This window comes from Lynx rufus, unplaced genomic scaffold (genome assembly GCF_022079265.1).
Source record: "Lynx rufus isolate CCGP_SWC_20201006 ecotype Redwood Valley unplaced genomic scaffold, mLynRuf1.p SCAF_7, whole genome shotgun sequence".
Lineage (NCBI taxonomy): Eukaryota > Metazoa > Chordata > Mammalia > Carnivora > Felidae > Lynx > Lynx rufus.
In genome coordinates this window covers 59,837,347-59,853,851 of record NW_025814889.1, presented here as the reverse complement: position 1 = coordinate 59,853,851, position 16,505 = coordinate 59,837,347, and the positions used below count along the sequence as shown (strand labels likewise).

The window sequence follows — 16,505 nt, the reverse complement described above, 5'->3', positions numbered from 1 at the left end:
GGGGCTCTAACCCACGAACTGTGAGATCATGACCTGAGCCGAAGTCAGACGCTTAACAAATTGAGGCACCCAGGTGCCCCAAGATACTTGCCTTTTTATTCTGTCACTATTGAAGGGAGTGGAGATATTTTATTCTGTTTTAGTAAGATTAGACTTATGAGATTTCTCATGTCTTTGGCAACGGCATCTTCTATTTGAAGTAGAGGAAAGTAAGTTTATTCAAATATTTTGCAGGTTTAATTTCAGGGGGTAACTCACTGGTGAATGATTAACTATCATCCATGTCATTTAATTCTTGTCCCTATCCATCCTCCCCATATCTCCCTGGCTGGTTTTGATAGTATTCATAAATAATCACTTGGCGCATGACCAGAATCTTTTTACTACTCTGTCTTGGTATAGTTATGCCTTTGCAACATTATTTGTGTTTTTACAAAGAGATGCATGTATTTCCAGATAGACCAAGCCTTTAGAAATAACTGCACAGATGAACATTCGATTTGGACTGCTATGTAGATTCTCTTATTATCGTTTCAGTTGATAAATGGGGGTGAAGATGTGCTGATATTTTACAATGATAGAGCCTCATTTCCCATCCTTCTCCATATGATGTGTTCAGAGAGAGACCGAGGGGATGAGAGTGGCCCCTTAGCTTACCACATCACGCTGGTGGAGTTGCTGGCAGCATGTACAGAGGGGAAAAATGTCTACACTGAAATCAAGTGCAATTCCCTTCTGCCCTTGGACGACATAGTAAGGGTGGTGACCCATGATGACTGCATCCCTGAGGTAAGCCTGGCAAAAGCTTAGCAGCCATGGAATTGTTATTAACATAAAGTCCGTAAGTGCCGAAGTCCCCATACTATTTATAACGAGATAACGTATTTAGTCAAGAAATTGTACTCAGCTATGTAATTAGAAAAATTTAAAAGGGCATAAAGAGATTACTTTTTTAGTTCCACAAGAAGCTATGAAAGATGATACATTTTTCAAAGTAGAGACACTGTTGGTTTACTGGGAGCTACTATAAGAGTCTCTTAAATTCTAAGTATGTCAATATGGTAAAACAGATTTACTTGTAACCTGTGGTATGTTCTTGAGAATGTAATAAATGCTCCATAAATAATTCACGGTCATCAATAGAGGCCAGGATGGTGCAGCAGTATCATCTATTAGACTCTGAAGGTTTACCTTGCTTTATGGAATAAATGCATTCATGGAAATATGGACATGCATTTTGCTTTATTCAGACATCTGTTTTTTGCTCTCTGTCCTTCTTTGGCTGATAATAGGGAAAAAAAAAACTTGTTAAAAACTGGTTGTCTGCCAACGGGATTAATGAGGCTTCCAGGAATGTATATTGCAATAATTTCTTTTTTTTCTACTGTTGTATTGCTGCAAAGTTCATTAATGTGTGATGCATTGAATATGATATAAGTCCAAACATTTTTTTTTTTAAGAATCGGGTTGTAGCAAAAAGTTTATGAAGAAAAATAACAGTGCCCTGCTCGTCCCATCCACCTTTTTTCCTTCCTTTTTCAATTCTTCCCTCCCGTCCTTCCAATCAGTTTTACTTTTTATTTTTAATTTATTTTTTAAATTTACATCCAAGTTAGTAAGCATATAATGCATCAATGATTTCAGGAGTAGATTCCTTAATGCCCCTTACCCATTTAGCCCATCCCCCCCCCCCCGACAACCCCTCCAGTAACCCTCTGTTCTTCATATTTAAGAATCTCTTATGTTTTGTCCCCCTCCCTGTTTTTATATTATTTTTGCTTCTCTTCCCTTGTGTTCATCTGTTCTGTATCTTAAAGTCCTCATATGAGGGAAGTCATACTGTATTTGTCTTTCTCTGACTGACTAATTTCACTTAGCATAATACCCTCTAGTTCCATCCACATAGTTGCAAATGGCAAGATTTCATTCTTTTTGATTGCCGAGTAATACTCCATTGTATATATACATACCACTCCTTCGTTATCCATTCATCCATCGATGGGCACTTGGTCTCTTTCCATACTTTGGCTATTGTTGATAGTGCTGCTCTAAACATTGGGGTGCGTGTGTCCCTTCGAAATAGCATCCCTGTCTCCTTTAGTAAATCCAAACATTTTAAGTCAGAGTGACTTAAGAATGTGTTAGATTAACTTCCCTACTTCCAACTAGTGCTATGTAGTGATGAACTTAAAAATATATTTTTGTGAAATTTTGTGGAATTGTTGACACTTCATATGAAAGGTACTTCATGCTTTGATTAGTTTGAAAGAAGATGGCAAAGAAAGGAAGCATAGTGTAGTGCTTAAATTCATGGCTTCTGTCTTTATTTGAGGCCTGATGCTGACTGTGCTTCTTCCCACATGCAGTTCTTTCTGACCACACCACTCTGACCTCTTATATTCACCTACCTTGCTCCTCTTCATCCTTCTTGATTCAAGCATTACTTCTTTAAGGAATACTTCCCTGGCCTCCCATAGTAGATAGAGTCTATATGAGTCTACAATTTGAAATTTGGCCTTTGGATTTTGTTAACACATGTCTATAGCCTTCACATCCTTTCTCAAGATTATAAGCTTGATGAAAGTAGCAACTAGGTTGTTTCTGTTTACCATTATATTGTCTGAACCTAAGTCTATACTTAATAAATATGTTGTGAGGGGCACCTGTGTGGCTCAGTTGGTTGAGTGTCCAACTGTTGATTTTGGCTCAGGTCATGATCTCACGGTTTGTGAGATGGAGTCTTGTGAAGGGCTCAGTGCTGACAGTACAGAGCCTGCTTGAGATTCCCTTTCTCTCTGCCCCTCCCCAGATCATTTTCTCTCTCAAAGTAAATAAATAACATTTAAAAAATACATGTTTTGAGTGAATGAATGAATGAAAGAATGAGTCAGAATCCTGGATCCGTTACTTCTAGCTGTGTGACTGATTCCAACAGGTTACTTAACCTTTCTGATCTTCAATTTCCACAACTTTATTTTATTTTGTTTTGTTTATTTTACTAATGTAAGTAATCTCTGCACCCAGCATGGGGCTTGAATTCATGACCTGAGATCAAGAGTCGCATGCTCTTCTGACTGAGCCAGCTAGGTGCCCCAATTTCCACAATTTTTAAGTGAAACAAGGATAGTATATATCTGAGAGGATTGTTGGAGGATTAAATTAAGTAAGATATTACTTACAAAATGCTGAAGGTGTTTGGCATGCAGCAAACCATGGATAAATATAAGCTGCTGTCAAGATGATTATGATAATGCACTGAATGGTTCTGATGTCTCCTTTCCTATAATCAGTTCTTGACACAGGCACCCTGTCACTGAAGATTTGTTTTTGACCAGAGTCAAGTAGAGATAAGCACTGAAGGCATGAAAGCTGGCTCTGTATTCCTTATGGTTCTAAGTTGGATTCAATGAATCCTTGAAATTGTTTACATGATTTTGTATTTTATATGCATTTTTGAGGGAGGTTTATCGCACACATCACATTTTCATCAAAAAGAAAGAAAGAAAAGAAAAGAAAAACTACTGCCCTACACACTTTAGAAGCACTATATGTTGGTGAGATTCAGTCCTTTTTGAGGCATTTTGTTAAGTATGGAAAATAATTTTACTACATCTTAAAATAATGTAATTTTTTGTAAGCTGTGAGCCTGCTTCTTCTCAGAAATAGTAATTTAAATATTTCTGAATGGCAATAACATATTATTTAATGAATACATTTAAACATTATATTAGAACCCTCTTGGTTTCAAAATATAGAGACCTATCTTAAATGGTTTAAATAAAAAAAAAGGGAATTTTATTGGCTCTTGTATTTGGAAATTTGAAGGATAGTTCTTCTGGTGGGTCAAGATATTCAAACAATGTCAGAATTCTTCCATCTCTTGGTCCCTTTTCCTTTGTGGTTTTGCATCGTTCTCCTGAGCTTGTTTGTCCTCCACACGTCTGGAGAAGATGGCTTCTTGGAATTCAGGTTTACCTTGTTCTACTTTAGTAATAAGAGTGAGAGAGAGAGAGAGAGAGAGAGAGAGAGAGGTGGAGGGGAGGGGGAATGACAGAGATGGAGAGAAAGACAGAGAGAGAGAAATGGGGAGAGAGAGGAAAGAAGACAGGGAAAGGGATTACATTTGACTCTCAGTGTCTCAGGTACAATAGACTTGGTTTAAGTCAAGTGTACTTTTGCACACCAATCACTGGGCCCAGGGGAACAGGCTCCTAGGTCATGTGTTTACCCTGGGTCAGGGGCTGGAGTAGTTTAGTAAAAGAAGGGAAATGAGAATGTTTTCTAGGTAGAAACAAAACATGCTATAATACACGATAGTCACTCAGATTTTACTTAACTTGTCGTAATTGGCATTTGAAAATGAACAATCAAGAAAACAAACTTTCTTTTGTATTTGAAACTTGCACAGGTTAAAATTGCTTATGTGAATTTCGTTAATCACTGTTATGTGGACACAGAAGTGGAAATGAAAGAAATCTACACAAGTAACCACATTTGGAAGTTATTTGAGAACTTCTTGGTGGATATGGCAAGGGTGAGTTACACTTCCATCATTAAATAGTACTGCATGTTTAGTTCGGCTGTTGGTATATATTTTAACAAGGTGGTATCAAAGATCTGGATGAAAACTTGGAATTAAACTCGCCAACTTTGGATGTAATCCATTACATTAAAAAAGTTGTGATTGCATTTCACAAGATTGTGACATTTAATGAGTTCATATGCACAAAATACCCAGTATAGTGTGTGTAGCAACAAAGAGTTCGTTTTTACTTTTAAAACTGACTATATCATTTTGTTATGAAATGGAATTTTAGTGGCATTTTTACAGTGGTTAGGAAGATATTGGCAGAGGTCAATTTGTATTCAACCTCTTAACATGGGTGCAATTATGAACCATAGACGGAAGAGATCTTGGGAAGCCTTGACCCATGCTTTCAGACAGACAGGTACTTGACCAGACTACCCAGGGCTTAGCATTGCTCAGTGTTGCCTATTCAGAATTTTCTTTGGGAGAGTGCTCCAGTAATTGAATCATCTGGTATTTTCACTTGTCAGTCAAAATATCTCTTGCTTTTTACTGAGTCCATTTCCTCTTGTTTGACTTTTGGTGGGGATTGGAGAGGACATGTGGAGCTGGTTGACATTTTCTAGATATTGTCCAGCATATGGTTTTGAGTAAAACTGAGTAAATGAATGCACAACTGAAGAAAGGAAGGAAGGAATCTTCTTTATAGACAGCACTTAATTTCATTTAGTTTATCTTAGGCCCTCCCCCGCATTTTGGCATGTTGAATTGTCAAAACATACAGGTTCTATTATGTTAGTATTTTTTGATCTTCTCTAGTTTTCCTTTGAAGTTATGGGATATAATGTTCAAAGAGTTGCACTAATAGATGATAGTATATAGATAATGCCTAGAACTATGATGACTTATGGCGGACTGGCCCAGTGCTTTGGCTCTCTGCATTCCTGAGTGCTTTATGCCTCATTTAGATATATTTAGAGGAGAGGGATTAGTGAGGTCCATATTTCCACTGTCTTATAAGAATGGATGCTGAATGTTATCCACTAGCTAACTGCCTCCATACAACCCTTTCTGGAAGGAGAGAAGACAAAGGGGGTATGATAAAACATCGAGACAGACTCAGACATCTGAGAGTAATCTTGGAAAATAAAATAAATCATTATTATTCCAGTCCAGGAACTCTTTTATTTAGTCAGAGTTTGCAGGTGAAGTGTGCTTGTTTTACCTTGGATGTGGTGTGGGATGAGCTAACTCTACTATGTTCAAGCACATGTGGAGTAAGGCAGTTCCGATTTGACTTCATTTCTATAGAATGAAAAGCCACTCATTACCTTTGTCAGGTAAACCAGCACCTGTGGAGAAATCATCTTGTTTTACACAGGACTTTCGTACCACTCATATTTACCCCTGTGTCCTAGAGAAAGCCCTTGTGTCTGATCGGCTGCAAGTATCTCTAGAGACCTTGAAGTAAAGGATGGTTTATATGCCGATGACTGAGCTTTAAAACTGCGCGTGCAGGAAGATATTAAAGAGATTATAGACTGATTTGCAGAGTTGCACAGTGCCACGGACTAAAGATAAGCTTGAAAAGACCAAGGTCACATTCTAGGTGGCATGAACTGCAAAGCTAAAAGGATTTTTATTTTTTAAACCATAGAAAGCTGATGGTAACTGCCACTGGTTATGCCACCTTGGAAACACCCTTTTCATTGATGTGTTCGTAAGGCTAAGACCTATATATTCTTTTTTGTTTGTGTGTTTTCAAAGCATGTGCCTGCTAGGAAAGATTTTTATTTTAACTATTTTGATTAAGTAGACAATTAATGTTATTTGTTATAAAGCCTTGAGGGGAGTTTTGAGATCTTTTTAGTTTATTCACTCATTATGTCTAACCACAACAGCTTATCTATATTGCAAAAAGCATTGTTTTTTTTTTTTTTTTTTACCTTCTTGTTTTCCTCTTATTTATATGTTAAAACAGCAGCTGTCTTATCCCCTCACCAAGAACGACAAAGAATCACCCTTCCTATTTCAGGGAAGGGACAGGAAACCTGACTTTTCCATAACTGGGCTCTTTCTCCTCTTGAAGAAAAATTAAGGAGCCACCTCATACTCAAATTCAAACACAAAAATTTGTTAAAATAAAGAGAATGTGGCCTTCTAGGCAAATTTCTAGTTGAGTAGATCAGTAGTTCTTAAGCTTCGGTGAGCATCAGAATTACCTGGAGAGTTTGTTAAAGCACTGATTACTGAGCTCTACCCCAGAGTTTCTGATTCAGTAGATGTGAGTCTTTTCATTTTTAACAAGTTCCCAGGTGATGCTGAAGCTGCTGGTCCAGGGGCCATACTTTGGGAACCATTGCAGTAGAATATAGTAGTGTAAGAGTAGGTACTTTAGAGGCATTAGGCAGACCAAAGTTCAAGTCCAGATTCTGCCTCTTCCCAGCTCAGTTCCCTTGAGCAAAGTACTTACTCCTCTGACTCTGAGTTTCCTTATTTGTAAAATGAATACAATAACACATTCCTCGTAGGGTTACCAGGAGGATTCAATGTGATAATGTGTATAAGGCTCTTAGCACATGCGTGGCACTTACTAAGAGTGCTGGTAACATCATCTATTCCATCCAAATTACGGCAACATCACTGCGATTATTATAAGGTTATATGTAGCCTTTAAAGCAATTGCAACAATCTTCCTCAATACCTAGACCAAATAGTAATGTTGAGGATGACCAAAAGGAAGACCATGCAGTGCAGGCGAGAGCCAGAAACCATGCCCGTGAAGCAGGACATGCACAATACTGGCTTGACATAGAGATGGGCTAAATTCAGATGTTCCCATAAAGTGATGAAGTCCTAGAGCAGCTGATTCGCATCAGTGAGAAATGGTGGAGGGAATCTGGAGGGAAAGTATGTGGCAACTTGGGCCTAAAGAATCATAGGATCTTAAAGTTGGAAGAGACTGGCAGTCGTATAGTTCACAGTCTTCAGCACCTGCCTGTGTATTTCCAGTAACAATGATCTCACTATTTTTCTTTTTTTTTGAGACAACTGGTTTCATTATTGCATAACTTTAATTGTTAAAGCTAATAAGATTAATTTGCTAGCGTGGGGTGACTTGCCTCGCTAGGAGCAAGAGCTGGGAAGTCTGCTGTGGCCTAATCCAGTGCTTTTTCCCTAACAGCTCCTCAGATTTGTTATGACAGCTCATGTCTTTCAGTGGTACCTCTCCTGGTATGGTTTCTGGGCTCCTTACTCTTTTAGATACACTTTTGGGTTCTCTCTAATTTGTCAGTGTTTTAAAAGTATGACATTTGGACTGGAACCCAGTGTTTCAGGCAGGGTCCGGCCAGCACAAGGCAGATGACTATTTTAGTAGAAGTTTGGAGAACAATCTTATTTAAAAGGCAAATGAAATGAAATATTAATATGGAGAGGCATTCATACCACCTTCCACCTTTCTTTTCATGTTTCTCTGGAGTCATTTGTACCAGGTTCTTTTTGTTTGCTCTTGGGTAAAGTTCTCTAAAGAGTCTTATTTTTTTAAAAAATATTTATTTATTTATTTATTTATTTATTTATTTATTTAAGAGCGTGAGCAGGGGTGATGGGAAGGGGGCGGAGAGAGGATGGAGCCTGACATGGGGCTCGATTCCTTGACCCTGGGATCATGGCCTGAGCTGAAATCAAGAGTTGGATGCTCAACCAACTGAGCCACCCAGGCACCCCTAAAGACTCTTTATTAATATCCTTCATATTCCTGTTTTCACCCCCTTGTCTTTTATCTTGCTAAGACCCATATAAGAAAATCTTTTTGAAAGACCATTTTTAATAAACTGGTGCTATGTTTCACATACTTAATTCCATTCTGATTTCCTGACAGCATCCGTGTTCTGTAAAGACACCATATTTAGGCAGGCAGCAAAGGTATTAGACTCATGAAAAACTGTTCCACTGTCTTTCACAGCATGTAGTAGCAGCTCACTTTGGTCTATGTTCCAATGGGCTAAAATTGGCATTCGTAGGGCAGAAGTACTTTCCTTTGCAGAGTCAGGAGATTTGAGTCATTATTAGAAAGCACCTTAAGAGAAGTGGGCTATGGTCAATGTTAGCTTCAGAGTGTAGTTTTTTCTTCTGAAGAAGTTTCCAATTTTGCTATTAATTTCAAGATTTGTAATGACCAATGGTACTCTAAGTGACATATTGGCAGAATGAAATTAGACCAAGAAATAACTTAGAGGCGCATCTAATGTAGTGTCATGTCATTGTCCCATCAGTCACTGCTTAACAGGACAAATTGGAGTATTTTATTTTCAAATAGTGAGCCATTCCTGCCCGTTACTTAGCTTACCAAACAGGTCGGAAGTAGGAGTAAAGGCGGAATTTATATGTGCTTTGAACCACACTTTCCAAATTCTCTAATTTGACAGAATTGAGTAAGTTTTCTTTGCTTGATGATTTGATTCTAGAGTTTTTTGTTTTGTTTTTTTTTTGACTTTCTTAAGTTGAAGGAGCCATTGACAAGTCTTATTTTATTTTATTTTATTTTTTTTTTTTAATTTTTTTTTCAACGTTTATTTATTTTTGGGACAGAGAGAGACAGAGCATGAACGGGGGAGGGGCAGAGAGAGAGGGAGACACAGAATCGGAAACAGGCTCCAGGCTCTGAGCCATCAGCCCAGAGCCCGACGCGGGGCTCGAACTCACGGACCGCGAGATCGTGACCTGGCTGAAGTCGGACGCTTAACCGACTGCGCCACCCAGGCGCCCCGACAAGTCTTATTTTAAAGGGTTCCTTTTGTCTGGCCTTATTAACTAGTATTGCAGGGAAGTGAAGAGTAGAAACTCTATAAACCTTATCCTTTGTGCGGCACTTTTCCTTCAGTTGTGATTCTATTTTTCTCCTCAACTTTCAGGCCAAGTTATATTGGTTGTGTGTCCACATGGAATGAATATTTGTTTGGGTATTGTTGATTGATGGTTGCTTGGTCCCTGTGCTGCATTCTACTTTCTGCTCTTCAGATCATTAACAGCATTTATCATAGTTGATAAATTCCTTCCTGACATACTTCTTCACTTGACCCTCAGGATATCATTTCCATTCTCTTAGCCTCCCTCCTTATTGCCCACTCTTTCTCAAGTTTAAAAATTTTTTTAAAGTTTTTATTTATTTTTGAGAGAGCATTTGGCTCAAAGTACTTTTTAATTTTTTTAGTGTTTATTTTTGAGAGAGAGAGAGAGAGAGAGAGAGACAGAGTGTGAAACGGAGGGTGGGGAACAGAGAGAGGGAGACACAGAATCTGACGCAGGCTCCAGGCTCCGAGCTATCAGCACAGAGCCTGATGCAGGGCTCGAACTCACAAACCACAGGATTGAGACCTGAGCTGAAGTCGGATGCTTAATTGACTGAGCCATCCAGGCACAACTTTCTTAAGTTTTTTTTTTCTCTTTCCTCCGAATCTTTCCAGCTTCTAAATATTGGAATGTGCCAGACTCAAACTTTGGACTTACTCCCTTCTATTTACAATCACTTGCTTGCTGATCTCATCATTCTCCTGTCTTTAATACCAGACTGATTTAATACCTTCTCCTGATGTCTAGTCTCCAACTGCCCGTATGACATCTCCTCTTGGCCATCTAACCTCATTTACCCCTATGTCCCACTAAAAATTAATTCCTTCTCAAGTCTTTTGCATCTCATTAAATGGCAATTCCATGATTCATTCTAGGCATTCAAGCAAAAAATCTTGGTGTTATCTGTAAGTTTTGTTTTCTTATAGTCTAAATCCATTCCTTAAGCAAATTCTCCAAACTCTAAAATATTCAAAACATGACTACTTCTGAACAGTTCTTCACTACCACCTTTCTCCAAGATTATCTCTTGTCTGGATTATTGCAGTAACCTCATCAGCTGTTTCCATGCTTTCATGCTTGCCCTCTTTCTTCATCTATTCTCTGTACAGCAGCCATAATGACTGAAAAGGAGAAGAAGAAGAATGTTGGCTCAGGTCACTCCTCTGCTTAGATTCCTCCAAACGTAAAATGTCTACATGATTTGGCTATTCCCCTGTTTCCCCTGTGTCCACTTAATTTCTCCTTGCTAGCTCTCTGTTCCATCTGCTGGCCATCTTGCTGCTCCTCAAATATGCCAAACACACCTTTCTGTCTTCCAGGTATCTTCAAGACCTCTTTCATGTTCCTACTTAAAGTCTTCCAAGAGCCCTTCACTTACTACCTTCTGTATAGCAGCTTCTTCCCTCTTCTCCCCCCTTCACTTGCTCCAGTTTTCTTCATAGAACTTATCTCCATATGACATTTTTATAGGCATTTGTATTTTTTTCTACTGAAACAAACAATGGGAAGGGGTTTTGTTTGGTTCATTGCTGCACGCCTGACCTAGAACAGGTTCTCACACATAGTAGATAGTATGTATTTGTGGAATAAATAAATAGATGTCCACTGAGGTGAAAAATATTAAAGAGATGAATTAGAAAACAAAATAAGTGTAGTCTTAGCATAGAATTAAATCAATGTATCAATGGAATGAAATAAATAGGCATAAACAGATTTTACATATGTAAGATATTGATATGTAATAAAGAAATTGTTACCCAAGAGTAGGGAAGTGATTAGTTACTTTCAGGGATGAGCAAACTTTTTCTGTAAATGGCAAGGTAGTTAATATTTCAGCTTTTGAGGCCATTATCACAACAGCTATAGCAATTACTAAAGGGAAAGGAGCCACAGACAATATGTAAATGAATGGATATGGCTAAATTTGCCCCTTAGGCTATAGTTTGCTTACCGCTAGATTATTAAATTAATAATAGGAGCTACATTAAGGTAGTGATTCTTATATATTTAATTCATCGATAGACCTCAGGTACATAGAACATTCTTGGCATGGAATAGGCACTCAACAAAAATCATTGATTTGAACTAAATCAGAATGACATTTGAGGACACTGGCAATGTGGGGTGAAATGAACTCCGCTCCTAACCTAAATCATACAATGGCACAAATTGCAATTAGATTAAGATTTTAGAGATAATGTGGAACAATAAAAATGGATGGAAATATAGGTGGATATTTATCTGTCTTTAGATGAGAAAGTTCTTTTTAAGCATAAAAGCAGTGAATGAGAAGAGCTAAGGAAAATAATAGACTTTTCGCTATTTGAAAGTTTCAAATTTAAGGACATAAATACATCACGTGCATAAATAAAAAAAATAAAAATAGAAAAAGTTACTAAATATTTTTAAAAAGGCCTAAGTGATCTTTACATAAAGAACTTTTATGTATAGGTAAGAAAAGCACTCAAAATCTGATAATGAAATGGTCAAGACTCAGGCATTCATGATTTATAGAGGAGGAAATACAAGTGAACCCCTGAAAAAAATAGTCAACTGCTAATAATTTTTTAAAAAAACAAAGAAAAATACGATCCAGTCTCTAACTATCAAAGTTGTAAGGGCAAAAAGATAAAAGTAAAGAGATAATGTTAAATGTTGGTTCACATACTTTGCTGATGAGAATGTAAATTTATGTCGTCTTTCTGAAAAGCATTTTGGTAATACATTAAAAGAAACCTTCATACCTTTTTAATGTGTCAAATAATTTACCTTCCAAGAATCTGTCCTTGGGAAATAATTAGAAATGATATCAAAGATTTATGGTCAAAGAAGTTCAACATGCTTTTATAATAATAGATAGTCGGAAATAGTTTCAAATTTTAATAATAGAGAAATAGTTCAATAAATTATGATATATCTATAAGATTGATGTTATGGAGTCATTGAGATTATTTTTCGAGGATTTTTAATAACGTGGGAAGGTGCTAATGGTTCAATGATGAGTATAAAAAGAATACAAAACTGGTTATCTAGAATAATTTCAGTTATGTAAAATGTACATGGTAGAGCACAAGGATTATAAGAGAGGATTGTAAGAGGTTAATCGTGGTTTTATCTAGATTTTTGTATCATGGATAATTTTTTCTTTCCATTTTGTGCTTTTCTGTATTTTTTTCAGGGTTCCTACAATCAATACATACTGATATTAAGAAAAATATTATGTTTTTAAAAGATGAATTTAGAATTCTGAGAAAGCCAACTGAGTGTACGAAACGATGCCTCACCTAAAAAGGAGGTGTAAAAAGCAAATGTTTGAAGGTTTTGGCCTCATGAGTGAAGGAATGCAAATGCAAATAAAAATGTGCCATGACCTCAGCTATGCAAAGGAACATGTTTACTGTGAATGAGGAATACAAAAACAATCCTTAGGACTTGTATTCCTTAGTGTCTGTGATCACAATTATGTTACTGACACTAGAGTTGCTCTATCCTACAGGGTAGCAACTTGCCACATCTAAAATTAAATTTTAATTGGGTAAAATTAAATCAAATAGAAAATCCCGTTCCTCAGTAGCAAGAGCCACCTTTCAAGTGCCCAATAAGCATGTGCATGGGACATCGCAGAAACAGATCCATCATTGCAGAAAGTCCTAATGGACAGTGCTACTCTAGCATATAATAATGTATTTAACCCCATCTGTCATCTTTGGAAGAGTAGCAGTCACTTGCAGAGCCAAAGGGAGAAGGGACATTCTATATGCAAGGGGAGAAATGTTAGACATAATTATGTCTAGAAATATTGTTTAATATTTGTTTTTCAGCAAATGATTTTATACCTACTATGTGCTGAGGGTCTGCATGTGCAGTGGTGAGCAAGTTAGACTAGTTTCTGGTGTGAAGGGACTTATATTCTACTGGTGAAGACAGATTTTCACTTGCTCTTTCCCCCAGAAACCTCCATGCCTGTTTCCTCCCTCCCTTCAGTTTTTTATTAAAATGTCACCTTATCCAGAGAGGTTCCCCAAGCAAGTTATATAAAATAGTAATCCTCAATTGTGCCCATTCATTCTGCAGCATGAAAAAGGAGCTTATACTCTTCCCTGTACAGCTTGACCTTCTTTATTTTTCTCTAGGGTCTTCTATCTGCTCTATATTCCACTTATATTATGTATTTATTAGTTTGTCTATTGTGTGTCTTTCCTGGTTAGAAGAAAGGCTCTTCTAGATTAGGGACTTTGTTTTGTTTGGTTCACTGTTCTAACTCCTAATCCAATCTTTAGCTTCCATTTAAATAATAATAGTTTAATAATTTAAACAAATAACTTGAAAATAATAATAGATGGAGTTTGGGATTGTTTTAATATTTTATTTTACAAATATTTTAAAAATAATGACACATGGAATATACCAGAGATATTTAAATAGTGATTAGTGACACAAGCTATAAGACAAACCTCAAGCAACCTAAGAATGAGACAAATTGCTATTCAGTAAGTTTTTGGAGGACAGTTGGATATCAAAATGAGAAAAATTGATCACAATCCATAAGTCAAGTCACTACAACAGCGAACTGCTAGATAGTGTGAAGAGTTAATGAGAGTCAAGATGTGTACAGGGATGGAGAAAGACTAGTAAAAAACTAGAGCAAAATGTATAGCATATCCTTTTCTTTTGTGGAAGGGAGTTTTTCCTTCTTTATATTAAGTAAATAGAAATGATCTAAATAAAAAATGCTCAGAATTCTGAGTGCTAAGAATTATTTGACACAACGAAATGTAATGGAATGAACATTCTAAATAAAAAATCAGAATGTGAGAATATATGTGAAATAACAATCAAAAATGGCTTACTATGAAAAATATGTTAAAATGATACATACTGTATCAGCCATTATCCAGGTCTTATTTAAAGTGGTTAGAGGATTTGGATCATCTGTACATGACAAAATAGGCATGAAATGATCACATGGGAAGTGCCAGGCCTCATTAGCAATGTCAGAAACACAAAATAACTTTTAGGTGTCATTAAATGGGCAAAATAATGATAATTTACTGGTAGAACAGTTGGTTTCAGCAGGAACCAGATGGCATACTCCAGGAGATGCGGGCAGTGTGTAAAGGACTGAGAAGGCCCAGGGTAGCACCCAGGAATTGGGAACAATGCAAAGCTGTTTGCACCCAGGCCTGGAGGGGCAAGGGCAGTGCCATTGTTACTGGAGGCACTGCAGAAGGGCTCAATAGGAGCTGTCCCCAGAGATGCAGACATTGCTAAAGCCTTTGTGAGGAGGAGCTGGGGCTGGAGGCAGAGGCCTGGCAGGCAGGCACCTGACTTCCTTCACTTCCACTCTGTTCTCCTGCTGGTGCCCCGTATCAGTTGAAACCAACCGGAGCCTGAACACAAGAGCTGGTTGGTACTAATGGGGGAACAAAAAGGTTGTTGATAGCATTGTAAATTTATTAATTTAGAGGATCAGCTCACGAACAGTACAAAACGATCTATATATCCTCATCTGGTGATTCTTCTTTTGGTGGAATGTATCCCAAAAATCTGGAAGTAAAAATAATAATTTTGCACAATTCTTTATGGTTGCAAAAAATTTTTAGGGAAATCACACAAAAGACTAGCAAGAAGGAAATAACCAAGAAAATAAGAAAATGATTTGTATTTTTGGTTATATATACCTCAATTTATTCCCCAAATGGATTAAGGCATGATGGTGCATTAAAATGATGGAATAAATATAACCTTTTAAAGTAAGTGTTTCAAGAATGACGTGGGATGTGCCTTATAGGAAATAATGGTATGTGAATAATCTGTGCAAATAGATTGAAACTTTGAAAATACGTGAATTACACATAAAAGTTAATTTAATGTGATACAGTTTTTGAATCATTTCCAATCTTTCCTCCAATTGGAATGAGGCAGTAGAAAGAGGTAAAAGGACAGAGAAATACTGTTATATTTTGGGTTCTTTTTTTTCCTGGAAAGTTTTAAAGAATTTTAATAAGAAAAGTGGCTTCTTACATCTCTTCACTATCCCTGATATTATAATGTAGGATGCAAGGTTCTAGAGGTACAAAAATTTTATCATTCATATGGGGCAGAAGAAATACCTTGAAAATTTATTTGAATTTCTGGTTCAAATGCATTGAGGAATAGATTCAGATAGTTCTGTAAACCCAGACTTTTCATTACCCAGGATTTTGAGGAAAGTCTTTGTATAGAAATAGATTACTTTTACTAATCCACTGACTAAAGCAAATTTCTGAGAGGCTCTTTAGCAAATGTCTAGTTGCAGGCAATTCAATGTGGTACTGTAATAGCTCTGGAGAGCCCCACACTATTGTGTGAAATGTCACTGGATTTGGAAGAAGGTTATTTGGGCTGGTAATAATAGAAGTGGTCAGCTACTTCTTCAACTTTAATATATTTTTATCTTACAAATCAGAAAATTTCAGTATAAAAGCCAGTGCTGGGAAGAAACTAAATGAAATAAATCCTACTTCATGTCCATCATGGGAAAACTAATTTTATATTAGTTCTGGGACCACATTCGATTTTAGTCTTGATGTTCCACAAATATAGCCTAACCCAATGTTAACCTTAAATAGTGTAAGGGTCTTTTTATTCTTTCTTATTCTTTCATTTTTAAAATTAATTGATTCATTCATTTCCCAAATATTTACTGACCATGTTGTTTATGTCAGGCATTATGTTATATGCTGGAACACTAACCAAAAGATTACATAATTTAACATAATTTATTTCCTTTAATTGCACTGTTCTCTGCAATAACTGTGAATTAATTCTAATGCAACCCTGTCAGGTAGTTGACACTTAATAGATGAGGGAAAAATGAAGTGCCCTGATGGGAAATGACCTAGAAGGAAAACAATCCCTGTGCTCTTTCTTTTACCTCCACTCGGCAAATACAGTTATTTTTCAAACCAAAACACTGGGACACACGTTTCAGAAAGGAATTTTTCTCTTTCATGAACTTATTTGTGCGAAAGGTTTTAAAGCAATATCAAATTAGATTATACTTACTTGTTCTTTTGATTAATCACCTTACTGAAAAGAAAAAAATGATGTAGAAATTTGGATTGTGTAAGAACATCTGGAA

General features: G+C 36.8%; 1 protein-coding gene across 5 annotated transcripts in view; it reads left to right on the top strand.

Moving 5' to 3' along the window:
* The window catches only part of ITPR2 (inositol 1,4,5-trisphosphate receptor type 2), a 500,503-nt gene that overhangs the window by 226,645 nt on the left and 257,353 nt on the right, over positions 1 to 16,505 (top strand). For all 5 annotated transcript variants that reach the window (XM_047065390.1, XM_047065392.1, XM_047065391.1 and 2 more), the window contains exons 31-32: positions 538 to 789; positions 4,409 to 4,534. In XM_047065390.1, the coding sequence (XP_046921346.1) occupies positions 538 to 789; positions 4,409 to 4,534 (378 nt within the window). The remainder of the gene's footprint in view (positions 1 to 537; positions 790 to 4,408; positions 4,535 to 16,505) is intronic.